The sequence below is a fragment of the Dermochelys coriacea genome, chromosome 8, assembly GCF_009764565.3.
Source record: "Dermochelys coriacea isolate rDerCor1 chromosome 8, rDerCor1.pri.v4, whole genome shotgun sequence".
In the NCBI taxonomy this organism is placed as follows: domain Eukaryota; kingdom Metazoa; phylum Chordata; order Testudines; family Dermochelyidae; genus Dermochelys; species Dermochelys coriacea.
Window position 1 is genome coordinate 109,091,897 of NC_050075.1, and position 13,559 is coordinate 109,105,455.

General features: G+C 40.3%; 1 protein-coding gene across 5 annotated transcripts in view; it reads right to left on the reverse strand.

The window, feature by feature from the left end:
- Positions 1 to 1,602: 1,602 nt before the first annotated feature.
- Positions 1,603 to 13,559, reverse strand: part of CFAP57 (cilia and flagella associated protein 57) — a 146,218-nt gene continuing 134,261 nt past the window's right edge. For 3 of the 5 annotated variants that reach the window (XM_043491334.1, XM_043491336.1, XM_043491338.1), the window contains exons 20-21: positions 4,534 to 4,666; positions 1,626 to 2,818 (exon numbers count right to left, since the gene is read on the reverse strand). In XM_043491334.1, the coding sequence (XP_043347269.1) occupies positions 2,607 to 2,818; positions 4,534 to 4,666 (345 nt within the window). In that variant the 3' untranslated portion in view covers positions 1,626 to 2,606. Of the gene's footprint in view, positions 2,819 to 4,533; positions 4,667 to 13,559 lie in introns of all 5 variants that reach the window. The other 2 variants (XM_038412189.1, XM_043491337.1) reach the window with 2 other exon arrangements.

Genomic DNA, 13,559 nt, shown 5'->3' on the forward strand with positions numbered 1-13,559 from the left:
GTAATAGTACTGCAATCCCCATAGCTTTGAGGGCCTTCCACAACACCTTTTTGGGTCAGGACCCCTACAATTACAACACCGTGAAATTCCAGATTTAAAAAGCTAAAATCATGACATTTGTGATTTTTAAAATCCTATGATCTGGAGAAAGGGGTAAACAGTGAGGTGACAAAGTTTGCAGATGATACTAAACTGCTCAAGATAGTTAAGACCAAAGCAGACTGTGAAGAACTTCAAAAAGATCTCACAAAACTAAGTGACTAGGCAACAAAATGGCAAATGAAATTTAATGTGGATAAATGTAAAGTAATGCACATTGGAAAAAATAACCTCAACTATACAAACAATATGATGGGGGCTAATTTAGCTACAACTAATCAGGAGAAAGATCTTGGAGTCATCGTGGATAGTTCTCTAAAGATGTCCACACAGTGTGCAATGGCAGTCAAAAAAGCAAACGGGATGTTAGGAATCATTAAAAAAGGGATAGAGAATAAGACGCAGAATATCTTATTGCCCACATCTTGAATTCTGTGTACAGATGTGGTCCCCTCATCTCAAAAAAGATATACTGGCATTAGAAAAGGTTCGGAAAAGGGTAACTAAAATTATTAGGGGTTTGGAACGGTCCCATAAGAGAAGAGATTAAAGAGGCTAGGATTTTTCATCTTGGAAAAGAGAAGACTAAGGGGGAATATGATAGAGGTATATAAAATCATGAGTGGTGTGGAGAAAATGAATAAGGAAGTTATTTACTTGTTCCCATAATATAAGAACTAGGATCCACCAAATTAAATTAATGGGTAGCAGGTTTTAAACAAATAAAAGGAAGTTCTTCACTCAGTGCATAGTCATCCTGTGGAACTCCTTGCCTGAGGAGGTTGTGAAGGCTAGGACTATAACAGGGTTTAAAAGAGAACTGGATAAATTCATGGAGGTTAAGTCCATTAATGGCTATTAGCCAGGCTGGGTAAGGAATGGTGTCCCTAGCCTCTGTTTGTCAGAGGGTGGAGATGGATGGCAGGAGAGCGATCACTTGATCATTACCTGTTAGGTTCACTTCTCTGGGGCACCTGACATTGGCCACTGTCGGTAGACAGGGATACTGGGCTGGATGGACCTTTGGTCTGACCCAGTATGTCCATTCTTATGTTCTTATGACTGTGATATTGACCAAAATGGACTGTGAATTTGATAGGCCCCTATTTATTGCCTATGCACTGACTGAACCATTCAACCTTAGCAGGAATAGCATTCTAGTCCATAGGCACACCTGCAGTAAATTATCCAAGGAAGTATTGGTCTGGTAAAGATTATGGTTCCTCTAAAAGGTAGTGAGGTTAATAAGTAAATCAGTTTGGGCATCGTATTCATCCTTAAAGATATTATTATTAGTATTACAAGTATTTAGGAGGCACCTGCCTCTTCTCATTTCCATTTCCTGTCTTGAATTGTTATGCACTAACTCTCAGGACACTGACTAGGCTCCCAGATGCAGCTCCTCCAAACCCCTGTAACACCTTGCCCCAAAACCTCATAAAAATACCTGCCACCCTTCCAATCCACACTGCTCTTCAGCTAGTGTAGGCAATGAAAGTCAGACATCATGCACTGAGGAAATCTGAAAATGTAGAAAGCTTGTGGTTTTTATTCATTGTTAGGTTTGTGACAGAACTTTAAAAAATGGGGTTACATTGAGAACTGACTCTTCAAAAACAGTTTGAAAAAAGCAAGAGTGGTTTTCCTGTATATTTGTGACAAAAGGGAGCTTTAGGTGTTAGCAGGAAGGCATGGAAATAAGCAGATCAATGTAACAGAAGAGGTGAAATAAGAGGCTTGGGTTGAGATCAGATTTTCTATGCTGATACTGGGGCTCTTTCCTGACTCACGGCATATTTTGTGGGTGATGACTGCTCTGCAGTGAGTGAGCTGATACACTTATAGGAGGTACCAGACCATACAGACTGTTGGCTGATTTTGTCTGACCATTAGCTAAAGACCATCTTTACAGGGCGATAAATTTTTGCCAGTAATTTGGGAAGTTACTTAGAACAGATTTCACTGTTCTTATTCCCATCTCTCTTATGTCCTGTGTGGATGTCACTGTGCATTGACTAGTCATTCAGCATTTCAGAATAAAGGGCTCTGGAGAACCTGCCAACACTATATCACACTAAACCAAAAGCGGTTTGCCATATTTATCCAACCCCTCTGAACTGTGGCATCTAATTTTTCAGTGACCCTTGCTTCCCCAGACATCTGCACACACACCAGACAGATGGCACTATCTGAATTCGCATGTTTATTATTTTCGTTCCTCTCAGCTCAGCTTCTGTTCAGAAGGGAGAGTGCAGCAAAGCGTATGTGTGTGTGCGGGGAGCCTCCTGTTCAGAGAGGTGACTGCAGCACAGAGAAGGTGTGTGTCCGTGTTTGGGGTGTGTCTTTCTCAGAGGGAAGGAGATTAAGGCACAGAGTGTGTTTAGTGGGGGAGTATTTGGTTAACAGGGAAGGTTACAGGACAGAACAGGCAAAAATAGTCTGATCTGGTTCCAGGATTTCTAATCTTGTCAGTAGAAAGCAATCTTGTAGAATTTCCTTAGATTGCATCATTGTGGCTGTGTCTCATGGCTCCTTTCAATCTCCAGCGTGGGAAGCCTCCCACCTGACAGAGGCCGAAGAGCAATGACTTGCTCCTGCCCTTGGATTTGGTCTCGAAGACGTTTGATTTCCAGCCGTTGCATTTCTATGATTCTTTCTGTTTCCTCCTCTACATTCAACCTCAGCACACCGGGACTGGGCAGCAGTTCACGGAAAGGAACTAGAGAAAACAGTAGCCAGAGTGTATAACAATGAGGGTTCCAGCTGAGACGTTGCACTCTATATGATTTTATGAAAATATGCTAATGAGTGTGAATATAATGTAACTGGAATATACTTCATGCAAAAGGTCTCTTGTAAGGTATCATTACAAAGTTTATAATCTACTGGGTGTGGTCATCCTATTTGTATAAACGTATCACTCTTGTATCTGAAACTAGAAATATGAAATATAACTCTGAGGGCCTATTGTAATTATGCAAAATGTGGGCCATTAATGATGGTTTGGTATCTTGATGGCTCCCATCAACCAGGACAATTGACTGCAGATGGCTCTGTTTTACTTGTAAGTCTTCCTGTATACGTGTGTGCTGACAAGTGGGTAATGAAGTCTTACAGTGACATGTGATCATGTCACCTGAACTGGAATCCATCTTTAACCTGGTGCTTTTCCACTAGAAGGAGGGGTGGGAACCCAGAGGGACAAAGGATTCCCACCTTATGCAAAAGATATATAAGTGTGTGGAACAGAACAAGGTGACAGGTTTCAGAGTAGCAGCCGTGTTAGTCTGTATTCGCAAAAAGAAAAGGAGTACCTGTGGCACCTTAGAGACTAACAAATTTATTTGAGCATAAGCTTTCGTGAGCTACAGCTCACTTCATCGGATGCATTCCTAAAAGAAAAGGAGTACTTGTAGCACCTTAGAGACTAACAAATTTATTTGAGCACAAGCTTTTGTGAGCATCCGATGAATGAACAAGGTGAGGCAGCCATCAAGAGGGATCCCCTAGCTGCCGCCTGAGCTGGAACAAGAGCTGTACCAGGGGAAAAGATTGTGCCCAGACTAGAAAGGTGTCCAGTCTGTGAAAGAAACTTATTGAAACATCTTTGAGGTGAGATTTTATCTCTATTCAGTTTTATAGGCTTAGATTTGTGTGTTTTAGTTCATTTTGCTTGGTAATTCACTTTGTTCTGTCTGTTACTACTTGGAACCACTTAAAGCCTACGTTCTGTATTTAATAAAATCACTTTTTATTTATTAATTAACCCAGCGTATGTATTAATACTTGGGGGGGGGGCAAACAGCTGTGCATATGTCTCTATCAGTGTTATAGAGGGCAAACACTTTATGAGTTTACTCTGTATAAGCTTTATACAGGATAAAACAGATTTATTTAGGGTTTGGACCCCATTGGGAGTTGCACATCTGAATGTTAAAGGCAGGAACACTTCCTAAGTTGCTTTCTATTAAGCCTGCAGCTGTTAGGGGACGTGGTTCAGACCTGGGTCTGGTTTGCAGCAGGCTTGTGGGTCTGGCTCAAACCAGGCAGGGCACTGAAGTCCTAAGCTGACAGGGCAGGCAAGCGGGAGGAGAAGTAGTCTTGGCACATCAGGTGGCAACCCCCAGGGGGTTTCTGTGATCCAACCCGTCACACCAGCTAGCCAGGCTCTATGTACTCTTGAAGAAAGAGCTAGGACATGCATCTCTTGGCACAGGGGAGAGAGATCTAAAGGAGAAGGCTCTGAAGTGCTTAATAAGTGAACTATAGTTGAATACCACTGTACATTGTATAGGCATCTTCCAGTCAACCAGAGAGTTTAATGACTAATACCAGCCAAAGGGAGAGAAACTCACATGCTGGCAAAGGGAGACAGGAGGCTTTAAAATGAAAACTGATAATATGGAGAGATACAGGGAGAACTGTAATAATCACCTGTGTCTGGGATCCCTTGCTTCTTGTTTTTTCTGTTTAGTCCTAGTGCTGATTGGAGATCATGCACGTGGGTGCGGGTCACCTTCAGTTCCCTCCGCAATTCATTAATTTCCTTAATCAGACTCACATTTTCCTGTAGCAACAATATACTCAGATTTTCAATTGACATATTTGTATCATGGTATCACTGTGGGAAAGGGCATTAGGTACCTTCCGATTAAGAAGACCAATGTCCCGATTTTATAGGGACAGTCCCAATATGTTGGGGCTTTGTCTTATATAGACACCTATACCCCCGCAACCCTCTGTCCCAATTTTTTACACTTGCTATCTGATCACCCTACATCTGGGTCAAAAGTAGGTAGCACCATACCCATGGAGGAAGGAACATTGGGTATCATATGGGTCAGAGCTGTAACTGAAACATAGGGATTGCTATACTGGATCAGACCTGAGAGTCATCTAATTTAGACATCTTTCTCAGTGAGTAGGCAGTACCAGATGCTTCAGGGGAAGGCACAAAAACCCTTGCAATAGCCAGGTATGAGATAATTTTCCCGCCCATATTAGGGCTCATCCGGATCCCCAATAGTTAGAGATTGGTTTAGGTCCTGAAGCATGACATTTTTGTTATAAAAATAACTCTGGATATTCTTAGGTTTCAGAGTAGCAGCCGTGTTAGTCTGTATTCGCAAAAAGAAAAGGAGTACTTGTGGCACCTTAGAGACTAACAAATTTAGTCAACAAATAACAAAACAAGTAACAAATCAGATGCATCCGATGAAGTGAGCTGTAGCTCATGAAAGCTTATGCTCTAATAAATTTGTTAGACTTTAAGGTGCCACAAGTACTCCTTTTCTTTCTGGATATTCTTGTTATTCACATAAATGTCTGATCCCTTTCTGATTCTTGCTAAGTTCTTGGCCTCAGCAACTTCCTGTGGCAGTCAGTACCAGTCTAATTACACATTCTAAGAAAATGTATTTCCTTTTATCAGTTTTGTAGTGGCCATCTTTTGTAGTTTCAATAAATGTCTTCTTGTTGTGTTACAAAACAAGGAGAACTGTAGTTCCTGATCTACCTCCTTTAGATTGTTCATTACTTTATATACTGCTGTGTCTCCTGTTATTCCTCTCCTAAGATAATTCAAACCCCATCTTTTCAATCTCTTCTGGTATGAATTTTCTAGGCCCTTCATCATTCTTATCACTCTTCACTGAACCCCCTCTAATTCTGCAATATTCTTTTTGAGATGGGGTGACAGTCCTGCACACAGTATACAGATTAGTCCGCATCACTGGTTTATATAAAGGCATTATAATAGTCTCTGTACTATTATTCATCATTGCATTCCTTATGCATCAACATGTGGAACTCTTTGCTAGAGGATGTTGTGAAGACCAAGACTATAATAGGGTTCAAAAAAGAACTAGATAAATTCATGAAGGATAGGTCCATCAATGGCTATTGGACAAGATGGGCAGGGTTGGTGTCCCTAGCCTCTGTTTGCCAAAAGCTGGGAATGGGGAACAGGGGATGGATCACTTGATGGTTACCTGATCTGTTCATTCCCTCTGGAGCACCTGGCATTAGCCACTGTTGGAAGACAGGATACTGAGCTAGATGGACCTTTGGTCTGACCCAGTATGACCATGTTTATGTTCTTATCCTAACATCTGTTTTGCTTTTTTGACCACAGCTATACATTGAGCAGAGGTCTCCATTGAGCCAACTACAGTGGTCCAGGTCGTTTTCTGGAGTTGATACAGTTAATTTAGAACCATGCCCCGTATACGAAAAAATAATTTTTTCCCGGCAATTTATATTATTTTGCATTTATGAACAATGAATGTCATTTGCCACTGTGTTGCTCACTCACCTATATTATTTAGGTCTCTCTAATGTTCCTCATAGTTCTCTCTGATCTTGACTAACTTAATTAGCATTGTAGAATCTGCAAATTTTGCTACCTTATTACTCACCTCCACCTTTCAAACTCATTAATAAATATATTTAACACAGGACCTAGTATGGAAGCTTGAGACACCTGATGTTAACCTTTTGCCATGAGGAAAACTGATAGATTATTTCTATTCTTTTGTTTCCTTCTCTTGGCCAGTTTTTGATCAATGACAATACTTTAGCTCTTACCCTCCTGACTACTTAGTTTCTTTAGTAGCCTCTTGTAAGGCATTTTGTCAAAGTCTTTTTGAAAATGTAGATAAATGTCAGCCAGTTCTCCTTTATTCACTGCTCTATTGACACATTCAAAGGATTCAATAGCAATAGTACATGCCTAATGCTAGACAAGGACAGTAAATTTGTCAAGAATGATGCAAAAAAGGAAAAATATTCAATAAATATTTCTATTCTGTATTCATAAAGAAGCAGGATGATGTATTCACATCTTACATTGATAATGGAATACCTTCTGTTCCATCTCTAACTAGGGAAGATGTTAAAAAGCAACTATTAAAGTTAAACATTTTTAAATCAGCAGGACTGGATAATTTGCATGCAAGAGTATTTAAAGAATTGACAAAGGAGCTCTATCAACCATTAGTGTTGATTTTAATCAAAACTTAGAACATTAGGGAAGTTCCAGAGAGGGGTTAAAAAGCTACCACATGCCAATCTTTAAGAAAAAGAAATGGCCCAAAGGTAACACTGGGCTGGTTAGCCTGACATGCATTTTAGGCAAAACCATGTAAAGCAGTGGTTCTCAAAGCCGGTCCGTTGCTTGTTCAGAGAAAGCCCCTGGTGGGCCAGACTGGTTTGTTTACCTGCTGCGTCCGCAGGTTCGGCTGATTGCGGCTCCCACTGGCTGTGGTTTGCCGCTCCAGGCCAATGGGGGCTGCGGGAAACGGCGTGGGCCAAGGGACATGCTTGCCGCCCTTCCCACAGCCCCCATTGGCCTGGAGCAGTGAACTGCGGCCAGTGGGAGCCACAATTGGCCGAACCTGCAGATGTGGCAGGTAAACAAACCGGTCCAGCCCGCCAGGGGCTTTCCCTGAAGAAGCGGTGGACCAGCTTTGAGAACCACTGATGTAAAGGATGATCTGGGACACAATCAAGAAAGAATAAGGTTGGTGGCATAAACATATCCAAGCAGTATGGCTGCATGGAGAACAGGTCCCAGATTCATAGATTCCAAGGTCAGAAGTTTCAGAGTAGCAGCCGTGTTAGTCTATATTCGCAAAAAGAAAAGGAGTACTTGTGGCACCTAAAGAAACTAACGAATTTATTTGAGCATAAGCTTTCGTGTAGCTCACGAAAGCTTATGCTCAAATAAATTTGTTAGTCTCTAAGGTGCCACAAGTACTCCTTTTCTTTTTGCAAGGTCAGAAGGGAACATTGTGATAATCTAGTCTGACCTCCTCTATAGCACAGGCCAGAGAACTTCCCCAAAATAATTCCTAGAGCAGATCTTTTTGAAAAACATCAAATCTTGACCTAAAAATTGTCAGTAATGGAGAATCCACCGTGACACTTGGTAAGTTGGTTCAGTGGTTAATTACCCTCACCGTTAAAATTTACACCTTATTTCCTGTCTGAATTTGACTAGCTTCAATTTCAAACCATTGGATCATGTTATACCTTTCTCTGATAGACTGAAGAGCCAGTGAGTAAATATTTGTTCCCATGTAGCTATTCATAGATTATAATCAAGTCAGCCCTTACCCTTCTATTTGAGTCCATCACTATAAACCATGTTTTCTAATATTTTAATCATTCTCGTGGCTCTTCTCTGAACTCTCTCTAATTTATCAACATCTTTCTTGACGTGTGGATACCAAACTGGACACAGTATTCCACAGCAGGATCAGTTCCAAATACAGAGGTAAAATAACCTCTCTACTCCTACCAAGATTCCCCTGTTTATGGATCCCAGGATTGCATTAGCTCTTTTGACCACAGCCTCACACTGGGAGCTTCTATTTATCTGATTATTCATCATGACCCCCAAATCTTTTTCAGAGTCACTGCTTCCCAGGACAGAGTTCCCCATCCTGTAAGTATGGCCAATATTCTTTGTTCCTAGATGTAAACGTTTACATGTAGCCATATTAAAACACTGTTTGCTTGTACCCAGTTTACCAAGTGATTCAGATTGCTCCATAACAGTGACCTCTCCACTTCATTATTTACCAGTTCCCTAATTTTTGTGTCATCTGCAAACTTTATCAGTGATGATTTTGTTTTTTCTTCTAGGTCATTAATAGCACAGGGCCAAGAATGGGATCCCATTACAAACACATGCATATGATGATGATTCCCCATTTACAATTACATTTTGAGACCTATCAGTTAGCCAGCTTTTAATCCATTTAATGTGTGCCATGTTAATTTGATATCATTCCAGTTTTTTTAATCAAAATGTCATGCGGTATCAAGTCAAACCAAGGTGTTGTCAAGCAAATTTGATATTGTTTTTTGATAAGATTACAAGTTTGATTGATAAAAGGTAATAGTGTTTACATAATATACTTAGACTTCTGTAAGGCATTTGACTTTGTCCCAACATGACATACTGATGAACAAAGTAGCACTATATAAAAAGCAATGTTGTTCAGATGAGATGGATTAAAAAATGGTTAATTGATAAATCTCAAAAAGTAATTATAAATGATGAACCATAATTGCTAGTGAGATCCTGCAGGAGTCTGTCCTTGGAATAATGCTATTCAATATCTTTATCAATGATCTGGAAGAAAATATAAAAACATGGCTAGTAAAGTTTACAAATGACAAAAAGATCGGCAGAGTGGCATTAATGATGGGGACAGGGCAGGTGTACAGAACAATCTGAATCAGTTGGCAAGGTGTGCTCACTTAAATATGTGTTTTAATACAGCCAAATGCAATGTCATACATCTAGGAACAAAGAATGCAGGTCATACTGTATCTTGAAAAGGAATTAGGAGTTAAATTGGACAAACAACTGAACAAGAGCTCCAAGTACAAAGCTGAAGTTAGACATATTCAGACTAAAAATACAGCACAATTTTTTAACTGTCAGGGTAATTAACCTTTGGAACAACTTGTGTAGGGATGTGGGTGGCTTCCCCATCACTTGAAGACTTTAAATCAAGCCTCAATCTTTCTAAAAGATCTGCTCTAACTCAACCAGAAGTTACTGCATGAGGCTCTGTGGCCTGTGTTATGCAGAAGGTCAGACTAGATGATCATAACAGTCCCTTCTGGCCTTAAAATCTATGAATTCTAATAGACTAATGAGACATTTTCCTTTGCAGAGATCAAGCTGGTTAGACCCTATCATATCATGATCTTCCAGATGTTTTACTATTCTGTTTTTAATTATCATTTCAACCAATTTTTCTGATACAGAGATAAGACTTACTGAACTGGGATGCCATCTGGATCAGCACCATCTTTCACTGTATATCTGTCAGGAGGGGCACAGGGTACTGTATGAAGTGATTTCTTCCTGTGCCAGAAGAAAACCTCTAGCTTTCTCCAGACAGGGGAAAAGGAAATAGCAATAGTGCCTGGAAAGATAAGAAAGCTGCCTGGGGCTGCAGGAGGACTACTATAAAAGGGCTAAAAACAAAGGAGTTAATGGAATGGAGAAGGGCCACAAGGAAAGGGACTGGGTTATATGGAACCTGAGGAAGCAGGTTGAAGTGATAGTGGGGAAAGTGCTATGGGGTGGGGGAAGAGTGAAGTCTGAGGAAGAAGATCAAGTGGCAGGGGTGCGCTAAGGAGGTAGTGTCTCTCAAATTGCTGCTATGGGGCACTGGACACTCTAACTTAGGAGGACATGAGGAATTTGGTCCCATTGGCCCTAGGTTTATTTTGTTTTAGACAGCACAAAGATTCCTCATAAACAAGATTTTGCAACCAAGGGACAAATTCACCAGCTGTTACTGAACATCCTGAGAAAATCTGGATGCAGAAAGCCGGCAAGTTCTCTTGAACACAGAGTGGCATGTATGGGATTGGAATCCTTGCTTATTTTTACAGTGATTTCTTTGTTGGCATATCTGGTTCCTAAATAAACACTATAGAGTTAGTATAGCTTGGTATTCAGGCTTGTGAAACTTTGCTACCATGGAAATCACAAATGCTATTTGTTTTATTATAAATTGAAGGTTATTTACCTTTAACCAGAGCTCTTTGAGATGGATTCTGCATATTCACACTCCTGGGATGCTCTGACCAGTGCAGCTGGACAGCAGAACCTTAGCTAGCAGTGCCTGTTGGAGCACTCACATAACTCCCTCACCGCTCCCCTCAGTGATTGTGAACAAAACTTAGCATTTGATCTAGACTCTAAGTCTAACAGATAGTGCTTAGTAAACATCTGAACTGAACTCCATGGAGCTGCTATACGAATCTCCACTAGAGGAATGTGTTTAGTAAAAACCATTGAGAATGCCTTTGCTGTAGAAGAGCGTGCTCTAACTGCTTCAGGAAGTGGGATAGTCATTAGTGTATATACTTCTTTAATATAGAGTCTCACTCATTTAAATAGAGTTTGAACAATAACAGCTCGGCCTTTGTTTCTTTCCTTATTAGAGATGACCTTATTAGGTGATTGTCTGAAATGATTAGTTCTGTCCAAATAGCATGCTAAAACCCTTCTGGCATCTAATATATGCAGTTTAGCCTCACCCACATAGGTATGAGGTTTGGCAAAAAACACCAATAAATTAATCGATTAATATAAAAATCAGATACCACCGTAAGCAAAAGCCTCAGGTGAGGATGCAATGTTATTTTGTCTTTATAAAGGACAGTAAAAAGGTGGCTCTGCCATTAACACTTGCTTATTCATCTTGCTGAGGGCACTATCTATTAAAGAAAGCTTTTATAATAGGTAAATGGAAAAATGTGCAATCCTGTACGAGTTCAAATGGGTTTTGCATCCATTGTATAAAAAATAAATTAGAGCCGAAGAAGGTACAGGGTCTCTCACCAGTGGATACAGATTATTAAGATCTTTAAAGAATTTCTTAACTACAACATGAACAAACACTGATTTATTGTTTACAGGAACACAGTATGCTGAAGTTACAGACAGATGGACCTTAACAGAGGGCAATGAATGACCCTTCCTCTTGAGATATAATAAATATTCTAGGATATAGTTATTAGGTGCTATATAAAAATCTACATTACTGATATTAATCCATAATAAAGTTGCTTTCTATTTATGAGCATAACATTCGTACATTCTTGAATTAACCGAAACATTTTGCACTTCTAACGAAAAAGATGGCTTAAAAAGTCCCAGAGTCCTATTACCCAAGCACTGATGTGAAGAAACTGAGGAACTCAGTCATACATCTTCCCTTGCTTTTGTGACAAGAAGTCCAGAGAAAAGCCTATATATTCCTCTGGACAGGTGATCTAAGTCCAGACACCACTGTTTTTTGGTCCAAGCTAGTACTATTAAGATAATTTTGGATCTCTTCTGTTAATTATTTTATCACTCTCTTGGAGAGAGGAAATTGTGGAAATACATACATGAGACCTTGATTCCAATTTATCAAAAAAGCATCTCATATTGACTCCTTGTCTCTCCCTGCCCTTCATCAAAACCTCTAACTTTTTTTGTTGTGCTTGGATGCAAATAGTTTTCCACTGTATGCATCCAATAAAGTAGCTCACAAAAGCTTATGCTCAAACAAATTTGTTCGTCTCTAAGATGCTACAAGTACTCCTTTTCTTTTTGCAGATACAGACTAACATGGCTGCTACTCTGAAACCAGTTTTATTATGGATTACCCCACAGCTTGAAGATTTAAATCACCAAGAAATCCTCCAGGGACCAGTCGTGGATTGAAAGATTATCCTGCTCAAGTAATTTGTGAGGTGGTTGTTTTCCCAGACCATGTGAATTGTCACTGGGTGAATGTCCTGCTCTATACAACATTCCTAAAGAGACACTGCTTTCCTGCACAGCTGAGAGAAATAAGTCTCTCCCTGTTTGTTCAACTAGTACAATGAGTGCTGTCATATTGTCTGTTGCCACCCAAACCACTCTGTGTCTGATCTAAATTAAGAAATATTTTAGAGGCCACTTTATGGTCCTCAGTTTTAGTATATTAATGTGCAATGTCCTTTCTGCTGGTGATCAGTGACCTCTTATCACCAAGCTGTTGTCCAAATGAGGGCCTAGGGCCTAGACTGGATGCAATTGGAGTGACTATTATTGAGGGCATAGGAGAGTTCAAGGATATACCCGCCCACATCACCTGCCAGGGAATCACTAACTTCCAACACATGTTCTCTGTACTAGATTTGTACTTGTGCACTAACTAATGTTGCAACACTCTCATTCAAAGACAAACATATAGGATTACAGCGGTGGTTGATGTAAGAGCCCTTAGAAGACTGTATGTTCTGGAGAATGATGGAGCAGAAGTACAGACAACCTTATTTTCATAAAGCTCTCCTGTGGCAGAAAGACTGTGCTGACAACTCAGTCCGATTTGGCCCCTATGAAAGGAATCCACTGTGTGGGTTCCAGAAGTGACTTTCTCCGTGGTATTCATACCTCAGATTGGAAAAACTATCAGCCTTATGTCCAATAACAGCTAACATAAGAATGGCCATACTGGGTCAAACCAAAGGTTCATCTAGCCCAGTACCCCATCTTCCAACAATGGCCAATGCCAGGTGCTTCAGAGGGAATGAACAGAACAGGTAATCATCAAGCGATCCATCCCCTGTTGCCCATTCCCAGCTTCTGACAAACAGAGTCTAGGGACCCCATTTCTGCCCACCCTTGCTAATAACCATTGATAGACCTATCCTCCATGAATTTATCTAGTTCTTTTTTGAACCCTGTTATAGTCTTGGCCTTCACAACATTCTCTGGCAAAGAGTTCCATAGGTTGACTGTGCATTGTGTGAAGAAATACTTCCTTTTGTTTGCTTTAAACTTGCTGCCTATTAATTTCATTTGGTGACCCCTAGTTCTTGTGTTATGAGAAGGAGTCAATAACACTTCCTTCCTTCCTTTCTACATACCAGTCATGATTTTATAGACCTCTATC